The 25135-nt window shown below is 41.2% G+C and overlaps 1 protein-coding gene across 2 annotated transcripts in view; it reads left to right on the top strand.

Annotated features, from left to right (window-relative positions):
* The first annotated feature begins 340 nt into the window (after window positions 1-340).
* Window positions 341-25135, top strand: part of E2F7 (E2F transcription factor 7) — a 45734-nt gene continuing 20939 nt past the window's right edge. For both annotated transcript variants that reach the window (XM_017530616.1, XM_017530617.1), the window contains exons 1-7: window positions 341-576; window positions 1318-1410; window positions 10286-10561; window positions 15384-15552; window positions 19761-20051; window positions 21270-21428; window positions 22848-22982. In XM_017530616.1, the coding sequence (XP_017386105.1) occupies window positions 1318-1410; window positions 10286-10561; window positions 15384-15552; window positions 19761-20051; window positions 21270-21428; window positions 22848-22982 (1123 nt within the window). In that variant the 5' untranslated portion in view covers window positions 341-576. The remainder of the gene's footprint in view (window positions 577-1317; window positions 1411-10285; window positions 10562-15383; window positions 15553-19760; window positions 20052-21269; window positions 21429-22847; window positions 22983-25135) is intronic.

The following is a 25135-nucleotide window of genomic DNA, read 5'->3' on the forward strand; positions in this document are numbered from 1 at the left end:
TCTTGCATGCATAACAAAAGAGCCTCCTCCTCCTCCCCTTCCTTCTCCCGCCGCCCCGCGCCGCCCCGCGCCGCCCCCACCTTGGTTTCCCGCGGCCGCCCAGGCCCGCGTCCCCAGCAGGAATTGGCTCCCCGGCCCGAGGTTTCCAGGTACCGGGAAGGGGGAGGGGGCCGAGGCGGCAACAACTGGGCGGGTGAGGGCAAAAAGCGCGGCTCGGAGCGCCAAGACTCCGAGGGGCGGCGAGCCCGGGCCGTGCCGCCGCACGATTGGCCGGGGCCGCCCCGTCGGCCGCCGCTGATTGGTGGATTCTCAAATTCGGTCTCAAGGCGCCAGAGGAGGTGTTTTAGCGGGGACTGGGATCCAGGCTGGAGTCGCGAACGGCGGGTCTGAGCGCTGGCGCTGCCCGGACGCCGCGGGGTCCCAGCCAGCCCAGGGCACTCGGCGCAGGGATCTGCGCCTCTCGCTCTCCCTTGCCGATGCCGCCGCCCGGCTGCTGATTGCCGCACCACCTGCCCTCATCGGCGTGGGGCCGTGAAGGTCCCTGCAGAGGCAGGAAGCCTCCCTTGGAGAGCAGGGGTAAGCGTGCGGCCCCAGCCCTGGTAGGGAGGCGGGAATTGGGATACGGGGACCCCTCCCGCCCCGGCTGCCAGCCTGCCACCCCTCCCTTCCCCCGGCTGTGGGAGGCTCGAGGTGTTTCTGCCTGGGGATCCTGGGGACCCGGTGCGCAGAGGCTGTGCCGGCTGCAGCTCTCCCTCTGGCCGGGCAGTAGAGGGGATTTGCCCTTCCCCACGATTTGGGGCTTTCATTGGAGGAGTTTATTTGGGGGGTCTGCATGGAGGCCTGGGGAGGGACTGCGCTCAGCGCTGAGTGGGCTTGGTCTAGAGATCGGGTTTCCTTCCCCGATTCAAACCCCCTCAAAGCCGAATTCCTCTCAGTTCTTTGCGCCAAAATTAACTGACCTGGGAGACCCTGCACTTTCTGACAGATTTGCCCAACACCCTTCCGACTTGGTAACTTTATTTTGCCATCTAGCTTTTCATAAAGAATTACTATTTTTGTAGACTTTTTTTTCCTTACCAGCTTTTCAGTATTACCAAGCACACTTTAGGTGTTTGAGTTTGTTCGTGTGAGTTTTAGAAAGTTGAGGGTGGCTGTACTCCTGGAAATGCCCAGGATGTGTTTAGAGAATTGAGAATTTCATATTGACAAACAAGTAACAAATAGGTAGATATTTTTGTGGGAGGAAAAATATATGTAGATATTTTTGTGGGAGGAAAAAATATCTAATTGTAAAATCATTTTCTAATGTAATTACAGATGGAGGTAAATTGTTTAACACTAAAAGACCTGATCAGCCCCAGGCAGCCCAGACTAGATTTTGCAACTGAAGATGGGGAAAATGCACAAAAGGTAAGCAAGCATAAATACCTTACTTTCTAATACATTAAGGATGGTGATGTTGAATTCAATTAAGTGTTCCAACATGCCATTTGTATTTGTATTTAAACATAATAATTAATATTGAACATTGTAGAAACATTCTTTTTTAAAAATAGAGCCATCGGGCCAAAGTTAATCCCAGCACTTTGGGAGGCCGAGGCGGGTGGATGGCAAGGTCAGGAGTTGGAGACCATCCTAACCAATGTGGTGAAACCCAAAAAAAAAAAAAAAAAATACAAAAATTAGCTGCCAGTGGTGGTGGACGCCTGTAGTCTCAGCTACTCAGGAGGCTGAGGCAGAAGACTTGCCTGAGCCCGGGAGGCAGAGGTTGCAGTTAGCCGAGATCCCGCCACTGCACTCCAGCGTGGGAGACAGAGCGAGACGCCTTCTCAAAAAAAAAGAAAAGAAAAGAAAAAATGGAACCATCCAAACCGTTATTGCTGCAATTCTACTCTCAGATATAGTGGGAAAAATAGGCAAGGTTACATGTAATGTTGTAACCCATTATATAAGTCAAAAATCCGCTGGCTATAGCAATCAAAGTTTGTAATACAGTTGTCAAGGGTCGTGTAGCTAATGCTCTGTAGGAATGCTAAGCCTCTGTTCCCAGGAAGATAGACCATTGTAGTTATAAATGCTGGATTATTAAAGTGCTGTGAAATGTTTTCATACCAACAAACTAGCTCCTAGAGGCCGTTGGATTCACCAAAGAGTAGACCCATACCTACCATCAGGGAGATAAAGAGGCTCAACACATCAATATATTCTGAATATATTACCATACTATTGCTAGTTTTGCACTGAGCCATTCCCTTCCATTTTGCACCCCTTGTGATTTGTAAGACCAAGGTGTTGTTTTCAAGAAACAGTATAAAGTAAACTGGCCATAACAATGTCTAAGCTATCTGAGCATTTTTAGGCGGAGGCAAATAGAAATAACAAACCAAATTTTAGAAACTTTGAATATAAATCTGTGAGTAGCAGCTTGGGCATTGAACTCTCTGAGTTCCTGGTCTTATTTTTAGGCTTAGCATCAACAATGAAACTCCTCAGTTGCAAAGCACCTGTCATATGAACCTTTGAAGAATACTTGATTATTGTTAATTTGGGGTAGATGTGAAATTGTATGCTTCCCCCATGTAGGTATACATTGGTCCAGCATTTTGATTTATTTTTATTAAGCAAAGAAATACATAGTTCCCCTTATCCCCAGGAAATGTGTTCTGAGACCTGCAGCAAGTACCTGAAACTGCGGATAACAGTGAACTGGATTGCCATTAGTTGGAACACATTTTTGTTTACTCTGCTTATGTTTCCACCCCCAAATTTAGTGCCTTTTCCATCTTAACTAAGCACTTATGTACCATGGCTATAACTTTTGCAGTTTGGGGGTATGACAGCAAAACTAGCATGAATTTCTTTTTCATTCTTCACAATTTCACAGATAGGAGATTCATTCTTATAGTAGATCTTAGCAACCTTGGAGTACGGTTTTTTCTTTCCTTAAGTCAAGAACGTTCACTTTTTCAGTTAAAAGAAGCACTTTATGACTTCACTTTGGCATATCCAAATGCCAGCATCACTCCTCTTGTGCTTTGGAGCCCTTATGAAGTCGAATAAGAGTTACTCAAACATGAGCACTGCGATGCCGTGAAGGTCAGCCAGTAACACAGTGGCTGCTAAGTGACTAACGAAGGAGCAGGTAGTATCCACAGAGCAAATACGCTGGACAAAGAGGGGGAGTCACATCCCAAGCAGGACGGAGCAGGATGACATGAGAGTTCATCACACAGAACATACAACTTAAAACTCATGAATTGTTTATTTCTGGAATTTTCCTTTTGATATTTTTAGACCACTGTTGGCCACTGGAAGTGAAACCACAGATAAAGTGAAGAAAAAAAAACTGGACTTTTTTTTTTTAATTATCTAAGCCATGAATGTGGAAATGCCCAGACGAAAGTGTATGTTCAGAGTTTGGGCTTTGAGAGTTTTAGAACAAGTCTTTGTTTTCCTTCCTAATTTGGATGGTTCAGCCTTGAAAGAATATGTATCCGTACATTTATATAAAGTCTAAGTCAGTGCTCTGCTTCTCTTCCTTCTGGGTCAATGACTTTATCAAGTGCCTTCGACAAGGACCCTTCTCCTCTAGCATCAGTAAGTGCTGTGTCCAGTCGAGCTTTCACAGTCATGTGTGTGGAAGAAAACTCAACTGACTTAAAGAGATTGGACAAGCAGTGAAAACGTTTGGAATAGCACGTCTGAGTAGGGATTATGTCCTCTCAAATAGAAGGCAAGAGATGAGAACAGAGTGCTTCCATATAGTTACTAGGAGGGCCTTCTGTCTCTCTTTTTCATGCTGCTGTGAAGTAAAGGAAGGATGCTTTCTAGGGATGATGAAAACATGGAGTTTAAGAGCCAAGGGATCCTGGGTTTGATTTCCTGCTTTGCCATTTATTAGCTATGTGACCGTAAACAGATATGCTGCTATGAAATAAAGGGATGATGAAAACATGGGGTTTAAAAGCCAAGGGATCCTGGGTTTGATTTCCTGCTCTTTGCCATTTATTAGCTGTGTGACCTCAAACATACTTACAAGGTCTTTCAACAAATATTTTTCATCCAGATGCTGGGGATATAGTGATTTAATGAGTTTCCTAATCTCCCTAAGTCCATTTTTTTCTTCCATAAATGGGAATTAATATATAGTACTCCCCACACTGAGTTTTTGTAAAGCACCCATAACCACATAGTCTTCACACTGTTTTGAATCAGACTGATAGCCTAAAGATAAACATGATGTCCGCTTTACTCTCAATTACCTGAAAGACTTTCAGGGGCCCAAATGTGAAACTATCCTGTTGATTTGTTAAGTGCTGTACTAGGAATGGGAACGAAGTACTTGGGCAGAAAGAGGAGGAGGAAATAAATACATGGGGAGTTCAGAGAGAATTAAAAAGCTTCACAGAGGAAGGAAGATTTGGGCTAAGCCTTAGTGGATGAGAAAGCTCAACCTACAAGAAAGCAAAAGTGAACGAGATGGATATTTTAGGCAGAAGAAACAGCATGATGTATGGGCATTCCGAAAATGTTCATGAAATCAAGAGTAGCTGGAAGCTAGTGGTGCTGAGTTGTTCCTTCTTGGAATCCCTCTGGGGAATACCTGGAGTGTCCTGCTGGATCAGCGGTCATTTAAAGCATTTCTTTCTTGGCCATCTGCCCATTGGTCAAAGTCTGTAGGTACTGTCTTATACATGCATTTTCTTACCAGTTATGGAGAAACTTTTCTTTAAAACATGCAGGAGTTTCCAACTTCATTACCCAAAGTTACTATCTGTTTACAATGTGCTTGAGACAACAAAAGTGGAAAATAGTCTGGGGCAAAGAGGTTAGGAGAACTCTGTGAAGGAGCTAGCACTTGAGCTACAGCTAGAAGGAATACTAAGTCTCAGGCAAATAGAGAGGAGGGGAGCTAGTGAAGAAGTAGAAATGAGGATGGTTTATTTGGGGGCAATGCCCAGACTTAATGGGCATGGGTGTTCTTTGAAGGTCATTCATCTCTTTTGGGAGTGGCTGAGAAAGAAGGTGAGTTTAGTTTGGAATATGTTTGTACCTGTGTGATTTACAGGTAAATAAGTATATGCAGAAGGCAATAGGTAGCCTGATTTTGGAATTCCTGAAAGGTCGTAGTCAGGTACAAATGGGAACTGTCAGCGTACAGGTTGATTTTAAAGCCCTATACATGGGAGTGGCACATAGTGAGAGACGGGCAGAGGGTTGTGTGTGGACTCCTGTGGTTTGGTTTGTAAGAGTGAAAATAGAAGGAGGCTGAGAAGGCACGGTCAGAAGTATGTGAAGAACCAGGAGAGAAACAGTGGTATCTCACAAGTTAAAGGCTGAGAGTTCCATAGAGCAAAGAATAGTCAACTGTCTTAACTGCTGCAGTGAGGTCAAGTAAGATATTTTGCCTCTTACTTGATCTGGCAACCGAGAGGTGACCTAAGTAAGAGCAGTGGATCAGAACAGACTGGTAGTTTGAGGGAACCCTAGGGGGTACGAGGATGAAACCCTCAAATGTGGATTGCTTCTAGAAGGTGTACTCTAGAGAGTTTCTGGTTCATAGCTAGAAGGAGATACTTTCTAACATGTAGTCATTGCTATGAGCCTTAAATAGTAGTCAAAATATTAACAGGCAAACCAGTGGCATTAAAGAGGAAGTGGTGGTGTGAGCACCAGCTTAGCTGTGATAAAGTGAAGGGCAGGTTTGAAGAGCAAGGGGACTGTTTGGGCAGAATGTGGGATGTGCATGAGAGGGAACTGAAAAGGAAGTTGGCGAAATATGGCCAAGGGCCAATTACTGTGAATATTGTTTGAGATAACATGATCAAAGCTGTATCTGACACAGGAGCAGGAGTAGAACCGAGACAACCAAGACTTTTCTGTGGCAGCATAAACCAGTTTACCTAGAGTCAGTGTGCTCTTGTTATTAGTAATAATATTGAACATTTGTCACAGATGACAGAGTGCTTTTACCTTCTGAGCTCATCATCACAGCAACTCTATGGTAGGTAAGCCAAGGTATATTACCTCTATTTACATATGAAAACTAGAGGGCCATTTCACAGGATACATTTCTCCAGACACTCTAATGGAGGGAGTGATTTCCAGAGTATTGCAGGTCAGATTTCCTGAAGCAGATCTTACCTGGAGGTTAAGTGTGCAGGAGGTTTATTAGGAAGTGCTCTCGGGATCAATGCCTAGGGAACGGATGGAAAGGCATGGAATTGGACAGAGGGATACGTGGAGCTGCGATACAGTCGCAGTGGAAGTTACCCTCTGGGGAGTTCTAGGGTATTCGTTAGAGGAGTCCAGAGTTGAGGCAAGGAGGCCTTGCTTTTATGTCTGTGCCACTTCTATCAGCCAGTGAGTATAGGAGAGGAAGTGGTGTGACCCTGGACGAGTCAGCCGTCTTCAGCCAAAGCAGTCTGGTTATGGGATGACTGTTGGCATTTCTTCCAGCAGCTGGGGAATGAGTCACATCTGAAGAGATCAGGGTTCATCCCAGCATCCACTCCACAGCTAGGCAGCCTTGCGAGAAAACCTTGGAGATAGATACTTTCGTCTAAATTCCTCATTTTATACATATGGAAGCCTGGCCCCAGACAGAATGAACAGTTTGTCCAGGATCAAAAAGATACAAACAGCTGGGACACAAATCAGGTTTCCATTGCAGTACCCTTTCCACAGCCCTATACGCCATCAGCATAGCAGGACAGACAGATGGAGCAAGATGTGACTAGATTGCCAGTTGACTTTCTGTCCACCTGAGTCCTTAGAAAACAATTGGTTTGGCATTTTTTTTCTTTTGATGTAGAGGTGTAATACTATCATAACCTACATGACCTAACTAACTCCCCTCTTACTTTAAGTTTTCCGTAAACTTCAGTGAAAATATATCAAAGTGTATGAAGAAATAATTCATTCTCAATTGCTCCCTCGCTAGGGAAAAAATAAGTCTATAGGAAGCAATGGAGAAGGCGTGTAAATCTCTGTCCACCCAGCGTGCCTGGACCACACCCTCCACCATGAGGATACCTTTTGGAATAACTCATCAAAGCACAGTGTTCTTTGAGCACCTGCAGTGGGCAAGGCATTGTGCCAAAAACTGTGAAGAACAACACATGTGGAACTTGCTTCTTGACATTTTCAAGGTCACAGTCTTGTTATTGAGACAAGACACATCCAGGAAGTTAAATCGCAATATGATGTGCTGTAGTATATTTAGCTCGAAATGCCAGAGTGAATGGTAATAAAGAATAGGAAAGAGGGAAAAGATAATAGCTGTTTTATCGAGCGCTCGCTATATGCCAGGAACTAATCTAATAACCCTTGAGATTGGTATTTTTATGAACTTCGTTTTCAGTTGAAGGAAATAAAGTACAGTGAGGTACAGGAACTTGCCGCACTCACTCTGCTGATAAGTAGGAAGGGAAGGTTAGCCGGCCCTGCATCCTGCATATATAACTATTTCCTGTGCTGCCTCTCCCTAGGTGCTAGTGGGGATCAGTGGCCTGCTGGGTACCTTTGGTTGGAGATGTGAAAAAGATGACTTCCTCCCAGTTTGTACCCAAGACACATGCTCATTTTTAGATGCAGAATTTCAGAAAGTTGTGCCTCCAGCTGTTTCTTGCATACCAATGATTTTACACTGAATGAGGTCATAGGTGGCCTCAGGCAAGTTATTTGACTTCTCTGTGCCTCGGTTTCTTCATCTATACACTGGAAAAATAATAATACCTATGTCACAGGATTGGATGAGGAGTCAATACATGCAAAATACATGAAACAAAGCATGGCGCATAGTAAACAGTAACTTCCCTTGAGAGTTCACCTGTAGAAGCCTTTTATCAGAATAGCACACTAACAGGAACTTGTTAAAAGAGGTGGGTAGATGCAGCACTCTGGGCTGGGTGCTTACTGTCATATGAGAAACCGCCACTACCACTCACTCCTCTCCTTCCTCTTACACTGGGACAGAACGTTGCCCTAGCTAGCATGCAGCTTCTGCTGATCCAAGGAGCAAGAGTTGCCTTGTCTACACAAATTCCAGTTTCTCCCAATATTTTACCTCTTCACATGTTGCTTATTTATAGGAAAGTACTTACTGTAAACCACTTCTCAGCCAAAACCCAAGCACGCATTAGCTCTATAGAGTGTACGGGGAAGGAGTGACAGATAACTCATCTACCTTTGTAATTATGTAAGACACTGATGACTGGAAGGGAATACTACGAAAAGAGCAGAATCTTTCTGTTTTTGAATATTGAATTGTCAAATTCTCATATTGAATTTTTGAAACTTTTTTAGGGGAAAGATATATTTTAATTACTTGGTAGTTCCAAAGGCAGATTCTATATACTTAGTCCTTTTTAACAATGGGCCCATCATTAATCTTTTCTTAGAATTATTTAAGACAGCCTACCTCAAAGTATGAAGGCAGGCGCTATTCCACAAGCTATCACCAGGGTACAGAAAAATTAAGAATGGAACTTGGAAAATCAAACACCGCGTGTTCTCACTCATAGGCAGGTGTTGAACAATGAGAACACATGGACACAGGGAGGGGAGCACTACACACTGGGGTCTGTTCGGGGGAAATAGGGGAGGGACAGCGGGCGGGGGAGTTGGGGAGAGAGCATGGGGAGAAGTACTAGATGTGGGTGATGGGGAGGAAGGCAGCAGATCACACTGCCACGTGTGTGCCTATGCAACAATCTTGCATGTTCTTCACATGTACCCCAAAACCTAAAATGCAATAAAATTAAAAAAAAAAAGAAAGAAAAATGAAGAATTAAAAAAAAAAAGAACGGAGCTTGGGTGTTAAACACTTAAAAACCTCAATAGTCTAGGTGTGGTGGCTCATGCCTGTAATCCCAGCACTTTGAGAGGCTAATATGGGATGATTACTTGAAGCCAAGAGTTTGAGATGAGCCTTGGTAACATAGTGAGACCCCATCTCTACAAAAAATTTTAAAAGGCCAGGCGTGGTGGCTCATGCCTGTAATTCTAGCACCTTGGGAGGCTAAAGCAGAAGGATCACTTGAAGCCAGGATTTCAAGACCAGCCTGGGCAACATGGTGAGACCCTGTCTCTACACAAAATTTTAAAAATTAGCTAGATAAGGCTGAGCGCAGTGGCTCATGCCTGTAATCCCAGCACTTTGGGAAACCAAGGTGGGCAGATCACAAGGTCAAGAGTTTGAGACCAGCCTGGCTAAATGGTGAAACCCCATCTCTACTAAAAATACAAAAATTAGCTGGGTGTGGTGGCATGTGCCTGTAGTTCAGGTGCTCGGGAGGCTGAGGCAGAAGAATCACTTGAACCCAGGAGGTGGAGGTTGCATTGAGCCGAGATCACACCACTGCTTTCCAGCCTGGCAACAGTGTAAGACTCCGTCTCAAAAAAAAAAAAAAAAAAAAATTAGCTGGGTGTGGTGGTGTGCACTGGAATTCCCAGCACTTTGGGAGGCTGAGGTGGGTAGATCACTTGAGCCCAGGAGTTTGAGGCTGCAGTAAGCTGTGATCATGCCACCGTACTCCAGCCTGGGTGACAGAGCGAGACCCTATGTCCAAAAAATAAAGTATTTGGGTGTAGTGGTGCGTGCCTGTGGTCTCAGCTACTTGGGAGGCTAAAGCAAGAGGATTGCACATGCCCAGGAGTTTGAGGCTACAGTGAATCATGATCACACCACCGTATTCGCCTAGACAACAGAGTGAGACCCTATCTATTTAAAAAAAAAAAAAAAAGGAAGAAAAATAAACCTCAGCACAAGTATTGCCACCGTACTCTCTAGATTGGCTTAAAATATGGGATTTTGTTGGGTGCTCTTCCATTAACTGGTCCTGCTACTAAGTGCTATATTAGCACTGCCGTGCATTGAACTACAAAAGCATTCTTGCCCTTCACTAGTCAATGCACACGTGTAAGTAGTGTTTTTAAAAAGATGACACCTACAAGCAATATGGACTCAACCCAGATTGGCCCTCATAGTCCCCATCTGTTACAAACATGCAACAGGGACAGATATGTTGTGATTTCTCTTACGGAGATACCATGAAAGATAGGTGTAAAATGTGTAGCAGATTATAATCCACTTCTCATTGCAGCCACTCTTTGATTCCCATGAAGACTTCTAACTTTCATTAGTCCTATCCTGATACTTTTCAGCCCTAAACATATGGTCCTATTTGTATTTTCAAGTCTTAGTGAATGGTGGGAACAAAGTGTACGCTTAGCTGATACCTGCCTTTTCTCATTCTTGCTAAAAGTCTCTTTTTTAAAATAGGAAAATATATTTGTTGATCGACCAAGGATGGCTCCGAAGACTCCAATAAAAAATGAACCAATTGATTTATCGAAGCAAAAAAAATTTACTCCAGAAAGAAATCCCATTACTCCAGTTAAGCTAGTTGACAGACAGCAAGCGGAACCATGGACACCCACAGCTAACCTGAAGATGCTCATTAGTGCTGCCAGCCCAGATATAAGGGACCGGGAGAAGAAAAAGGGATTATTCCGACGCATTGAAAACAAGGATGATGTATTTACAGATTCTCTACAGGTAAACAGAATGTGCTCCTTGGCAATCTTATGGAACTTAAAAAATTTTACTTGATTATTAAAAAGTCATAGAACTCTCAATTTTTCAGTTCCTATTGACCCAAAATCAGTGTCAAACCGAATATCTTTTGATTTTATTACAGAAAACTCATTCTATCTTATTTTTCATAATGAATGCTTTTCTGTATGATACTCCCTGGACCAGGGCTCATTTAAAAATGATAAATTATTTTAAAGTAATGATATTTAATCATTTTTATTTAATGAAGGGATTTGGATTTTTTAAATGCTTCTGTGAATTTTAATTTTGCCCAGATTTTAAGGATAATATTAATGTAAATATTTTTGGTTTAGGAAATTCCATTATTCTTATATATGACCAGTTTGTTAGTTTGGAGCTTTATTGAAGTTAAGACATCTTTAAATTACCTGTTCTGTGGGGAAACAGTGCTGTTGAATAAGCAGCATGTCCATACTTTGTAAAAATAAGAATAATAATAAAAGGTCAGTTATTTTCATTTTCCATCAAGCTTTTTCCCAAGCTTGCTAAGAAAAGTTTTGCAGATTTCAGTATTCTTAGCCATTTTTCTCCTTTTGGTGGATTTTTTTAAGCTATAAAAATTGCCAAAATGAAGAAATTGGGAAGAGAGAAGAGAAAAAAGATGTCTCGAATTACAACTTGAAATTCATCGAACAAAATGACTTTAATCTGTTATATATATTGCAGTGGGAGATCAGTGGTAGTACTGAGATTCTTTTACATAACTAAATACAAATCATACAGTCTTGAGAGTAGTTCCTACAGGCTTGAAGCCAGAGGGATTTCACAATTCCTTTTTTAAGTCTGGGCTTTCCTTTGGCTTCCTTTCCATTTTATATTTGATATGAAACCCACAAGGAGCTGGTTTCTGAGGCCTTGGGTTCAAATTGCTAGCTGGGTGACGGGGGAAATCTCTGCACCTCAGTTTACACACTTGTAAAATGAGGGTTGTGGTACCTGTCCTGGTTTAAAACTACATAAGATTAAATGTGCCTCTTGTTGTCAAAGGCATATAAATATTAGATCTTTTGTAATTTTTTTGACAAAAATATAGCAAAGTGACAATCAGTCAATGGAAATGATTAGTGACCTCTTTCACAAGGTAACATTGTTGATCTAACTTTGATAGAACTAGTTGTTTAACACACCCCTAAAACAGTTAAAATTTTGGCTTTCTACTCAGGCTTTATAGAGAGATTTTAGCTGGTAAGTCACTAGAAGTGTTCACCACCTTTAGAAAGTAAATACCTACAATTTCAATGGATTTAAAACAGACTTTCTTTTGAAATTGAGGGCTTTAATATCTTTCAGCAGTGTTTCACACTTTTTGGTGTACAGGTATTGTACATCTCTTGTCAGATTTATCTCTAGATTTCCAAGTTTTTTGATGCTATTGCAAATTGTATTTTTATTTTAGTTTTAATTTCCAATAGTTTGTTCCTAGTATATGCAAATACAATTTTTTTTTTTTTTGTATATTGATCTTGTATCCAGAAAACTTACTATATACTGATGCTTTTAATGTCTGATGTATTCAATCAAAATCAAGTAATTTAAGTAGTTTTTTTTCTTTTAAGTTCAATGGGTACATGTGCAGGCTTGTTACATGAGTAAATTGAATTTAGTGAGTGTTTGGTGTATAGATAATTTGGTCACCCAGGTAATCAGCACAATACCCAACAGGTAGTTTTTCAGCCGTCACCTTCCTCTCACCCCTCTACCCTCAAGTAAGCCTTGGTGTCTGTTGTTCCCTTATTTCTGTCTTTGTGTACTCAATGTTAAACAGACTTTTAATACCTTTTTTAAACTAGTCCTTATTACTTTTTGATAGACTATTTGATCATCTGAAATACACATATCTTTTGCAGTACCTTTAACACCATGAATCTACCTCTCAGCCCAAAAATGGATAAAATGTAATTAATTTACATCTGTCCCCCCAACAGAGTAATCATTCTTCTGAATATGTTTTCGCATGTAGCCATAGTTCTTTCATTGCTCTATGATACTCCACTGCATGACTACACCACAATTTATTTCTTACTTCTCCTGTTTACAGCCATTTGGGTTGTTTGCAGTTTAGGGCCAGTACAAACCATGCTATGATATTCGTTCTTATTTATGTCTCCTGGTGTACATATATAAGAGTTTCCCTTGGGCAGTGATTCTCAACGGGTGATCTGGGGACCTCAGAGTCTACAGACAATCTTTCCGAGAGTCGGGGAAGTTAAAACTATTTTCATAATTATGCAAAGACCTTTGCCATTTTTGAACTTTCATTCTCTCCCAAGTGTACACTGGCATCTTCCGCGAAGTACATGATATGGCTATTGCAACAGATTGATTACAAAAGGCAAGCACAAATATCAGTTCTCTTCTATTAATCCAGAAACTAAATAATATATGAAATACCCCTTTCTCACAAAACATTTTAACTGTCTCTGTTTTCATTTCTAACATGGTAACTATCAATAGATAACCCCAATAAACAAAAGCCCTGTGGAGTCCTCAGTAATTTTTAAGAACATAAAGGGCTCCTGAGAGCAAAGAGATTGAGAACTGCTGTTTTGGGTACATACCTACTGGTAGTACTAGGTCATTAGATATGCAGAGGTTCACAAGATAATGCCAAATTGCTTTCCAATTTGGAAACTGTTTGCCTCCCTCTAGTAATATATAAATATTTAGCCATCCATATCCATTCTGACACTTGAAATTGTCAAATTTAATAATTTCTGCTAATCTCATGACTATACAGTGTGAATCTTTTTGTAATATTCATTTGCTTTTCTTTGATTATTCATGAGAGTAAGCTTCTTTCCACATGTTTACTGGCCACCATGTTTTTTGCTCTTCTGTGAAATGCCTGTTTGTGTTCTTTGCCAGTTTTTATGGGGTTTTTTTTTGTCATTTTGATTTGTAGGAGTTGATTATATATTGATAATAAACCTTTATTAATTATGTGAGTTATGTATCTATTCTTTCAGTTTGATAATTGTCTTTTCCCTTTATGTTATTTCTTGATGGACAAAAGTTCTTAAGTTTAATTTAGTTCATTTTTTTCTTCTAAGAGTAATGTTTTTTGTCTGAAGAAATTCTTCCCTATTCCAAGGTTAGAAAAATATTCTCCTTTATTTTCTTCATTTAAAATTTGCTTTACCTGTTTAAATTCTTGATCCATTTGGAATTGCTTTTTGTGGATAGCATGAGTCAAGAAGGCAACTTTGATTTTCTATACATACCATCAGTTGTCCCTGCACTATTTATTCAGGAGGTCTTTCTCCTCCCCCTCAGCTGGGCTGGCAGTGCAACTGCTTTCATGTCAAAGTTCCATTTACATGTGTGTCTGTTTCTAGACCCTTCCTGTTCCATTGTCCATCCCTACCCTAATACTCATACTGTAAGAAGCAGGTAAAACAAAATCTTTCCTCAGAGCGTGTGGGCTACTCTGGACTGTTTGTTCTTCCATGTATATTTTAGATAGGATTTTAACTGAGATTGCATTTAATCTTGAGACTACGAATTCACCTCTTTACGATACTGAGTTTTCGTCTTTGTGAAGACAGTATACTTCACTAAATTTTAAGTATTCTTTAAAATCTTAAGTTTTCGTATTTTATGCAAGTAGATTTTTGCTTGATTTATTCCTAAAATCCTTATCAATCTTGTTGCTTTCGTAAATGATACCTTTTCAATTCCTTTGCTGTTACTGTTGTATAGGAATGCAGCTGATTTTTAAAAAAATGTATTCTCTTGTATTCAACTACCTTGCTAAATTCTTTTATTATTTTTAATGATTTATCAGAGATTCTTTTGAGTTTTTTTGTGTGAACAGTGATATCTTCTGGAGAAGGAAAGTGGCTGATTCCTTTCCAATCCCTGTGCCTCAGTTTCTTTTTCTTATCCCCACACATTGACTAGGGCCTTCAGTCTGATGCAGAAGGGAAAGTGATAATGGGCATCCTTATTGTTTCCTGACTTTAAGGGACCACTTCCAAGGTTTTACAAATAGACATTTGCCTTTGTATTTTCATGAATACCCTCACTGAAGTTCTCTATTATTCCGAGTTTTTTAAAGGTGTTTTTGAAAATCATGAATGACTGTTAAATGTATCAAATGTTTTTTCTGAATCTATAGAGATAATTATATCACTTTTCTCTTTGAATCTGTTCATTGAAAAGCCTTTTACTTTCTTGGGGCTTGAATGGAGCCCCTTTCAAATGTGGGTGGAGGAGACAGGATGCTACTTTAATGTATTTACAAATAAAGCATAAGGAAGAATATGATTGGACTGCCTTCATTCACTTTCATTAACCTTTGGTCGGTTGTGAAATATAAAACAGTTTGGTGAAGAAGGCAGGCCAATGCATCTGAAACTTCCCTGTCAATAGAAATCACCTAGAATGTTATAAAAAGCCAGATTCTCATATAGCTGATGCCTGAGATTCTACATCTCACAAGCTCTTGGTGATGCTGATTCCACAGGCCCAGCGAGTGCACTAGTAGCTAAGCTGTAGCAACCAGTAAAAGACTTGCATTTTTCATTTGTCAAACTTTTAACTAATAGCCTCAGTCTCAAATTATAAAGGAGAAAAAACATCAGTCCAGAGGAGACAATAGATGAAACATTCAAGAAATTAGATTAGGAAACGTATTTTAACCAGAATCTAGGATGGTATGCATTGAGATGTCCCCCCAGTTTGCCAGTACTGGCCATTGCCATTTCTCCATTAGGATGTTAACTGTGACATCTTCCCCCTCCCTTCTATCTGCCTTCTGTAGCTTGATGTTGTTGGGGACAGTGCTGTGGACGAATTTGAAAAGCAAAGGCCAAGCAGAAAACAGAAAAGTTTAGGACTCCTGTGCCAGAAGTTTCTAGCTCGCTATCCAAGTTATCCCTTGTCAACTGAGAAAACTACCATCTCCCTAGATGAAGTTGCTGTCAGTCTTGGTATGTATCATCACATTACCTGGAGGCCTGTCTCCAGTTACTGTGGGAAACTGGTTTCCTTGGGCAGGCCAAAGACTTCAGGTAGTGTGGGCCCTACAATTGGGTGAAGACAGAGGAACAGGCACAGATTCCTTTGTCATCATCAAATTTCTCTTCATTATACAAAAAATTTCAGGGAGCCTTTTAGACCTGAGGACCCAACAAGAATGCTGTCTTTTTTAACCTTAAAAAATATTTTATAATGAGTAATATTTTTTATAATAGAGTTACATTACAAATTAGTATCTCATATTTTAAGTTCATCTTACTTCAAACTGATGCAAAAATATTTAGAAATAGCCTGCTTTGTATTTTTAGTTATACTTTCAGCAGTTCAGAACTGGTTTTATTTCAACTTTGTAAAGCATGATTTGAGAGCAAGAGCATTATGTTTAAAGTCCCATACGATGCTTGGTACAGCAAGTGGGGTCAAACTAGAAAAAGGTCATTTGGACATAACCCAAACAACTAAACCTTATAACAAAGAGGAATCCACGTGTTCACGTGCATGTGAGATGGGTGTGTGTGCTGAAGCATGTATACACCTGCTTCGGAATAGAGACCCCTAGTGGACATTGCAGTTATTTCCAGAATGAACATATTGTTGACATTTGTTAAATAAGCAGAAATTGCAAGAGCTTGAAGGTGTCAGGGTGTCCCCCTTAAAAATAGGAAGGTTTTACATACACACAAAAAAAGAAGAAGTTCTGAAGAAATCAGCTAAATAAATAAATGATAGATTATAATTTTTAGTTTCTTAGTTCTGTTTCTTCCATATCCTAGAGAAATGTGCCCAATAGAGGAAGATCAACCTGAATTATTCAAGCTGAAAGCAAAGTAGATTTTGGTTGTTGGAAAATGAGATGAAGAAACAGTGAGTTAAGATGGGAAGACGATGGGCTGGGCTTTGGATCACATATGGCTAGATTTGAAGCCCAGCTCAGCTCTCTAATTTATAGGCTATAAGAGCTCAAGGTGAATTAACCTTTTTTTTTTCTTTGTCTATAACTTAGAGACCACAGCACCTACCTTGCAGAGACATAGCAAAGTTAGGGATCATGTCAGTAACATGCCAAAGTCAATGGCAGGCATGATGAGCTCTTATTATTATGAGGAACAGTTTCTGATCAGCTCTTACTAGAATGTCAGTACCCTAGCTGCCCTATCCCCCTCTATAGATAGGAAGAGGAAGTAGAGTGCTATGGTTTGGAGGCTGATTTGGAGTCTAGAAGTGTAATATAGTATTCTAGGATTGGGGGCAATTAATCACGAAAGGGAAAGTGAGCCAACTAAATATCAAAAAATGGGGTCCCTTGCTGGCCCTGGGGTGTATCAGTTGCATTCACATGGCATTTCTAATGGGAAGGTGTATGGAATGTTACACTCAACAAGATGTGTTAATATATGAAAACAGACTGGAATAAAGAAGCAGGAAGTTTTGGGCAAGGAACTGCTGACTGCTCCTGCCAGCACCTTCCAGCAGGCATGGTGAAGAGCCAGTTGAGGCTCTTAGGTCCAAGGTCCTAGAAACTAGCCTTACAGTAATGAAGGTAAAATGACAGATTGTCTGATATCCTTCTCATTGGGGTTCATGAAGCCTACTTCCTCTATATACCCAACTTCCATTAAGGAGTTTTGCACTGGCGTCACTGCAGAAAACCAAGGATTAGATGTTGCAGGGCTCTGTTACATCCCAGGGAGGACAGAAAAGTGGACTCCTACTTTCATATAGCTCTAGATTGTTGCACACATCCCCATGTTATGGCTGCCTGGAGCAGAACTCCAGGGATTTTTATAAGAGCTTCCCAATGCCTCCTGATCACCCAGACCTGCCAAACAAGCATGCCATCGTTTCCTGTGACATCATAAAATGGGGTCCCTTGCTGGAAGCTGTTTCACTAATGAATATCTTTTGGGATTGAGTTTGAACTCAGTGCTACATCCCAGGTTAGAAGCCACAAGACTATATTTAACTAAGGATGTGCAGAGCATTCAAATTACATTGATTCTGGTGCCATGTAGTTTGACATTGGATATCATGGGTAACAGTTTAGAGAATTGGGAGTGACTTAATAGCACAGCCTAGGAAACTATTTTTCTGGGCTGAGAATTCTTAGTAAGTTCCATCAGCAACTAAGGGAAGCTTAGCAAAAATTAGTAAATCCTTGACCATATAACTAATCCTATGATTGGGATTAATAGAATGACCTCAATATAAAAGAAAAAGAAGATTGAATGCCAGGGAAAAGCATTCTGACTGAGCAAGCCCCCAAAGTAACCTACAGGTCTTGAGACCTGTGCAATGGAACTTTCTAGTGCACCAGCCTGTGGGCAGTTAAACTCAGTTCAGATGAAAGAGGTAAGGGATTGTGCAGGCAGGCAGCTGCCATGTTGGTTTTCACCAAAAGCACCTACTAAACACCCACTATGCTTCCTGAGAATCATCGAGAATCTCCAGGTGGTCAGAAGCTTCTTTTATTTTCCCTTCTTGGGATGTCTAGCCACTAGATGGAGACTTAACAGCTTGTTATCGAATATAAACTAACAAAACAGCAGGGCATATGGCTGGCCCTGAGGTGTCAGTTGCAGTCACATGACATTTCTAATGGGAAGTTTTATAGAATGTTATGCTCTAAACAAGATGTGTTAATATATGAAAACAGACTGGAATAAGAAACAGGCAGTTCTGGACAAGGGGCTGCTGCCTGCTCCTGCCAGCACCTTCCAACAGGCATCTGGCACCGAAGCCTGAGCTTGTGAGGGTAACAAGCCTTTCAGGGTCATGAGCTGAAATGTTCTGATTGACTGTGAAATGCCTCTTTATGCATGTGATAGAACTTCCTTTCAGCTCCGGAGTTCTCATTGTAATTTGGTATATTTCTCATGTTAAATTTTTGAAGGGCCAACAGCTACATTCAGAGTCTGCCCTGATTATATAACAGCTCCTGGCAAGTGAAATGAAAGAAGCACCTTTGTAGCTGGGCTGGTTTTCTGTAAGATGCCTGGAGGCTTTTGCTATGGGCCCAAGGGCCTGTTGCACAACAGAATGAGTCACAGACATGAGATTTTTAAAATCTGTTTCTGCTGTGACCTCTTATGCTAGCAGGGATTTTAGGTATAACCAATGTCATGACAAAAGTATTTATTTAAAATTAACACCTACTGGAGACTCTATATTTACCCTTATATTTCATCCTCATTATTATATGAGATAAATACAAAGGCACAAAAAGGTTAAGTAACTTCCCAAGATCACCCAGCTAGTAAGGCATAAATCAGGGATTCAAATTTAGGCAGTCTGACCGCAGAGCCCCACACCCTCAACCACTATAATAAGTATTTTTGCTAGGTTTGATGGACAGCTTATAATCCTAGCTGCCTTGGGAGTGTTGGGAAAGCGCGCTGCTGAGCCTCATGGTCAGCTTGTACTGGAGTCTCTGTGCTTCACTTTTGGGCTGTGTGCTGGGTTATGATGAATGCGAACACAGAGAATTGTCTAGCCATGATGAACAAAAGGAGACTCCCATGTTGTTCCAACCCCAGCTCTGGCTTCCTTCAGTAATAAGAGAAGGGCATTCAAGCCCTTGACACCTGCATTTCCAATTTGAAATAGAAAATGTAATATTTGCACCTGTTTTTCTTACTGGTCCATTGAGAGCATTATCAAGGTAATTTTTTTATATCATTCAAACTCCATGAAAGTGTAGATAGTATTGTCCAATAGTGAAGTGTCAGTTTTTAGGCACAGTTGATTTTATAGTCTGCATAATTAGGAGTACAAGTCATAGTCAACCATCCATTCATCAAGTGTCCATTAGGCACACTGTTATGTGTGTTGCTCAGTTCACCCATTTCAGCATGCTGAAATGTTTGTGTGGTTTGCCTTACAGTTCTAAAGAGCAGTTGCTATACTATTTATGTCAGACAGATGGAACTATCACCATTTCTAGATAGATGTTTTATCTTAGATATTTTTGAAGGTTGTATCTCAAGAAGTAAAAAGAAAAATAATTTCTGTTGTTTGCATCCTTGCAGGTTGAATCTCTTGAGCATCCACACAGTGGGCATTATATTGGGGATCAGACAAAACAGTTCACAGACACAGTCCAGGCCCTCAAGGAACTTGTCTTCAAAAATGTTTGTCTGCATGATGTCTGTTTTTCAAACAGGTGTGGAAAGGAGACGCATCTACGACATTGTAAATGTGCTGGAGTCGCTGCATCTGGTCAGCCGGGTGGCTAAGAATCAGTATGGCTGGCATGGACGGCACAGCCTGCCAAAAACCCTGAGGAACCTCCAGAGACTAGGAGAAGAGCAGAAATATGAAGAGCAGATGGCCTATCTCCAACAGAAAGAGCTGGACCTGATGGATTATAAATTTGGGGAACGTAAAAAAGATGGCGATCCAGATTTGCAGGAACAACAGTTACTGGATTTCTCTGAGCCCGACTATCCCTCCTGTGAGTCCATTGTAACTTCATGAGTAATGGGAGAGAAAGAGCGAGTGGTGGTCTCTGCAAAGATTCACTGCTCAGATGGGAAGTGCCAGGTTGACAACCCTGGAGGGTGATGTCCTCTTATTATCTTCACTGAAGAAAAAGAGGCAGATGGCTCCCCAACTCGACTGCCTGCTCGACCTCATTTAAATAAACCTGGCTCATGGCAGGTCACTCATGTTTGGCCTGTTGGGAGAATAGATCACTAGCAGTACTCCCATTTATAGACAGGCAGCTCCATGCTGGTTCTTTTTGTACAACTGTAAGATTTACTTTGAATAAGTTATCTTTTTAAAGAATTTTATCAAATTATATACTAGAGTAGACTACTTAGGAAAGAACTCTGTTCAAAGAAAATGTTGATAAGAAAGACAACCTCTGCTTTCATTTGGAGCAGAATTTTTATTTACATCAGCATGGTTCTTCCTTCCCAATTCATATTTATCCTCTTCTTGTTTTAGCCAGTGATCTTCATCCCTGTTGCTAAGATGACAAAGTACAAGTGCAAATATAAGAAATAGAAATGGAAAGAAAGGTGGACCTGGTTTTCATTAGATTCACTGCCTCATGCCTTTTAGTTCCACCCCATGAGCCAGTACTTATCTTAATAACCAGAGAAGACAGCCATCTGTCAGGGATGGTTTGCCTGCCATCCACAGGAGCACACATCTAATCTGTCTCCTGTTTATATATAGCTCATTTATTCACATATTTCTGAAAAGAAATGGAAGAGGCGGGCATCTACTATGTTTAGGGTATAGTGTAGACATTGCAGAGAATAAAAATGGAGTTCTTGCCTTTGAGAGGAGAGTTGATGTTCCGAAAACAATTCTATATTCCTACCCTATCCTTTTATCCTTCTACATTAATCTTTCCAAGAAGTTGCTTCAGGAAAACTACCGCATGGATTCTATTATAGGAAGCATAAGTATAAAACATTGAGTGGTTTAAAATATGCATCTCAGAGTTTATGCCTACTGTAGAGTGATTTTATGAGCCACAAGAAAATCTGTCTCATTTCTTCCTGAGCTGACTTCTGTGCTGTGTATCCAGTAAGCTTCTGCCTTTCACAAGGGTGATCTTTCCATGTGCTGGTAGGGCTAGATCATTTTGGCAAGCTGCAAGTATAGTCTTTCTTGTAGAAAATCATGCTTTAATTCTTTTGTTTCATTCCTTGTGTAGCATCAGCGAACAGTAGAAAAGACAAGTCTCTGAGAATTATGAGCCAGAAGTTTGTCATGCTGTTCCTTGTCTCCAAAACCAAGATTGTCACTCTGGACGTGGCTGCCAAAATACTGATAGAAGAAAGCCAAGATACCCCGGACCATAGTAAATTTAAAAGTAAGTCTTCACCTACATCCACTTACTAACACAAAAAGGGTGGAATTTCATATGTTGATGTTTTCTGCTTCCAAGATATATATATTGTTTTTGACATGCATACTCCTTTCCTACATTCACAAAGGGTTTTGGTGCTGTGAGAGGTAAGTTAGTCACCGACTAGAATTCAGCTTAAAGTCCTGTCAGTGCCTTTCCCTTGATGGTTTCAGTGGACAGTGAAAAACAGAACACTATCCTGAGAGCGCCGGTCAGGGAGGGTATGAATTATTTTGCATTTCTCTTTAGTATTGCTGCATCCAAGACAGAATGTCTGAGTTTTCTTTCCCCTTTTTTCCCCACCCCCTGCATACTCTTCTGAAGGGTGGAGATGAAAATTGTCTACAGGTAAGAACCAGAAGAATGGCCAGGGTAAGGGTGGTGGGACATGGACAGGGAGAGAGTTTCCAAACATCACACCCAGTGCATTCTTCTTTTCTGTCCAGCTCAAATACTGAGCCACATGCCCTGGGCTGCTGGTAGCCTGTTCAAGCCCCAGGAAACCATGAGCTCAACATACTCTAGCTATTTTTTGTTTCCAGCTGAAATTACAGTCACCCTGTGGGTGAAATGGCTAGATAAAATCAGGATTGGGAAAGATAAAGCTGCATCTGGGGTGAATGCTTACTATTTCTGGATGATAATTCAAACTCCTTTGCTTGATCTTAATGCTGAGGTCAAATGGGTTTCCTACCTGTAAATCAATTTCTTAAATAGAAAATACTTTGTGGGCATGATCTTGCCTGCTTAATGTGCTACCACCCCTTCTGAGTATTTCATGTAGCTTGTACATTTTTAAGTTTTTCTACCAAAACCACTTAACATTCAGGGGAGGCCCGTTCCACCCCTTCTCACTGGGTGACTGGAATGCTACAATTTCAGGTGAGGGGCTGCCTATCTTTCACACATTGTAGTGTTGACCTTGAGCATCCCGTGTGCAGCCTGGCAGGAAGCTCTGGGAAATCCTTGTCATTTTCACAGACCACCTGCCTGGTGTACCTGGCGCCACAGTCTCCTGCTGGGAGAAACTTAGGGCATGCTTTTGACGTGCCATGTCAGAATTACATTTACTAAGCCTTAATTACAGCCCATTCCCTCCCTTGGTGATTTTGCAATTACGGTGCTCCCTGTGTGTCACCAGGTGCCTCTTGCAAGAGGTGTGAAGTTGTGGAAGTGGAAGGACACACTGACCTTCCCTTAGCCTTCAGACACTACAGGTACATAAATCCTGGGTGATTTTATGACAGAGCCACAGATCTCATCCCAACCTGCTGCTTTCCATCCGAGGTTTATATGGTAGCTGAGAAAAGTTACCTGTCACATAAACTAAACTGTCATGGTGTCACAGGAGGCATGACCATAATCGTGTTTTATATCTTCAAGCAAAGGTACGACGCCTCTATGACATAGCCAATGTTCTGACCAGCTTGGCTCTGATAAAGAAAGTGCATGTAACAGAAGAGCGAGGCCGTAAACCAGCCTTCAAGTGGATCGGGCCGGTGGACTTCAGCTCAAGTGGTAAGGTGGCGTGGTTTTGCTAGCAGGCTGTTTTATTTAGAATTCTCGGTTCCTTTTCCCAGTCTCACATCTACTACACAGTGAGACTGATCTTTTCCCATGTCACACACAAAATTAGACTAGTGACTCCAGTCTTGGAACGGTTAACATTAGCCTACAAATGGGGTGTGCTGGTTTGCCTGCACACAGTAGGAAAGGAAATACTGAGTGTTTATAACGTGGAAGTTTCTGTAACTACTAAATTACAGCTCTTTCGCTGTTTAAATTCTGTTCTAAAGCTTTTTCCTGAAAGTTTGGGACCAAGAATTTAAAATGACACCTCTTTTGAGCTCCAGTTGTTTCTACATTAGCACAATAAAACGTGGTTTGTCTTCGGAATTCCACATAATATAAAAATTATGAGTAAAAATCACATCAGTTACTATCGCAAAACTAATATGTGGTAAGATTGCATCTAAATATAGTGTGGATGTAATGGACATGTTTTCTGTAATTTATTTAAAAGGTTATAAATATCATAATTTTATAAAACTGGAGTCAAAGAGGATATTATCTTCTACTTATTTCATGGGTAATACATGAGCAATCAGGGACTAGATCCAACTGCACCAGCTACTTTACATGTAGCTGTACTGCCTGGGAAAAAGCCATTAAAGTTATTTTTAAATTACCTTTCCAATTTTGGTGTTAATGATATAAATGCGAGCCACTTATCCCAGGCTTATAAATATACCGCCCTCCACCTCACTTGTAGCACATTATTCACTCAGGATCTAGATGAAACCACTTAAAATCAAGTATAACAAATTCAACCCAGCGTACATGCTGAGTGTGGACTCTGTGCCCATGACTATGCTAAGGGACCTGAGAGAGTAAAGATGTGAGTGACAGTCCCCACCTGCATGAAGCATACCACTTTGCCATTTTCTGCTTTCTGCCTCTGGTTTCTCCTCTTCTTTTCACCTGTGAAGCCCTCTTCTTTTTAACCAGAAAATATTCCCAACCTTCAAGATCTGGCTCAAATGTCAACTCCTCCGTGAAGTTTTCCCTGATAGCCCAGAGCGGAGTGTCTCATCTGAATGCTTGCAATTGAGTATTGTGCTGTTTGTGGTGGGTGAGGTTGATATGGTGGTGTCATCCCTGCCCTACACATTTGAGACCAGACATCATCTTTATTCATCCTTGATTACCCCATGGTATCCAGAACAGTGCCTTACTCACTTTAGTTAGTTAATGAGCTTGTATAATTAGGCATATAATTAGCATACATTTGAAAGTTAGGAGAGCAATTACACGCTAGATGGAGTGGTACTGGCTCTATAGGCATTCAGAGAGGATACAGATTAAGTTCTGGTGGGCTGTTGGGTTTTGGAGGCATGAAGAAAACGTCGGATAGAAAATGAGATACGGTGTGATCAGTAGGGACTGCATTTTTGGAAGACCTCAAAAATTGAGCCAAGAAATTTGGACTGGATGTGATAGAATTAACAAAGAGTCTTTGGACAATGATTAACAGAGAGGAAGGACTCAAAGGTGGTAGCACCATTGAAGAAAAGAAGATTGCTGGGCCAGGCATGGTGGCCTGTAATCCCAGCACTTTGGGAGGCTGAGGCGGGCAGATCACCTGAAGTCAGGAGTTCATGATCAGCCTGACCAATATGCTGAAACCCTGTCTCTACTAAAAATACAAAAATTAGCCAGGTGTGTTGGTATGCGCCTATAATCCCAGCTACTCGGGAGGCTGAGACAGGTGAATCCTTGGACCTGGGAAGCGGACATTGCAGTGAGCCAAGATCGCGCCACTGCACTCCAGCCTGGGTGACAGAGCAAAACTCCATCTCAAAAAAAAAAAAAGAAAAGAAGATAGCTGGAAGATAAGCGGCTGTTGAGAAGTCGAGGAGTTCATGTAGTTGCACCAAGGGACAGAACTGGGACAACTCTCTGATTTGACATGGGAGAAAGACTTTGGAGGCAGGTCAGGAACATTAAATTGAATGCATTTTCTCTACCCTTCAGAAACCTAGTCTTCTTTCCATATTCCCTGCTTTCATTACTGATAATATCAAGTCCCTTTTGATTCCTTGAGCCACTCTTCTTTACCCCTTGGCTAGCAGTTTCTCACAAATTTCATAAATGTCTTTCTCCTCTTCTTT

This window comes from Cebus imitator, unplaced genomic scaffold (assembly GCF_001604975.1).
Source record: "Cebus imitator isolate Cc_AM_T3 unplaced genomic scaffold, Cebus_imitator-1.0 Scaffold67, whole genome shotgun sequence".
Lineage (NCBI taxonomy): Eukaryota > Metazoa > Chordata > Mammalia > Primates > Cebidae > Cebus > Cebus imitator.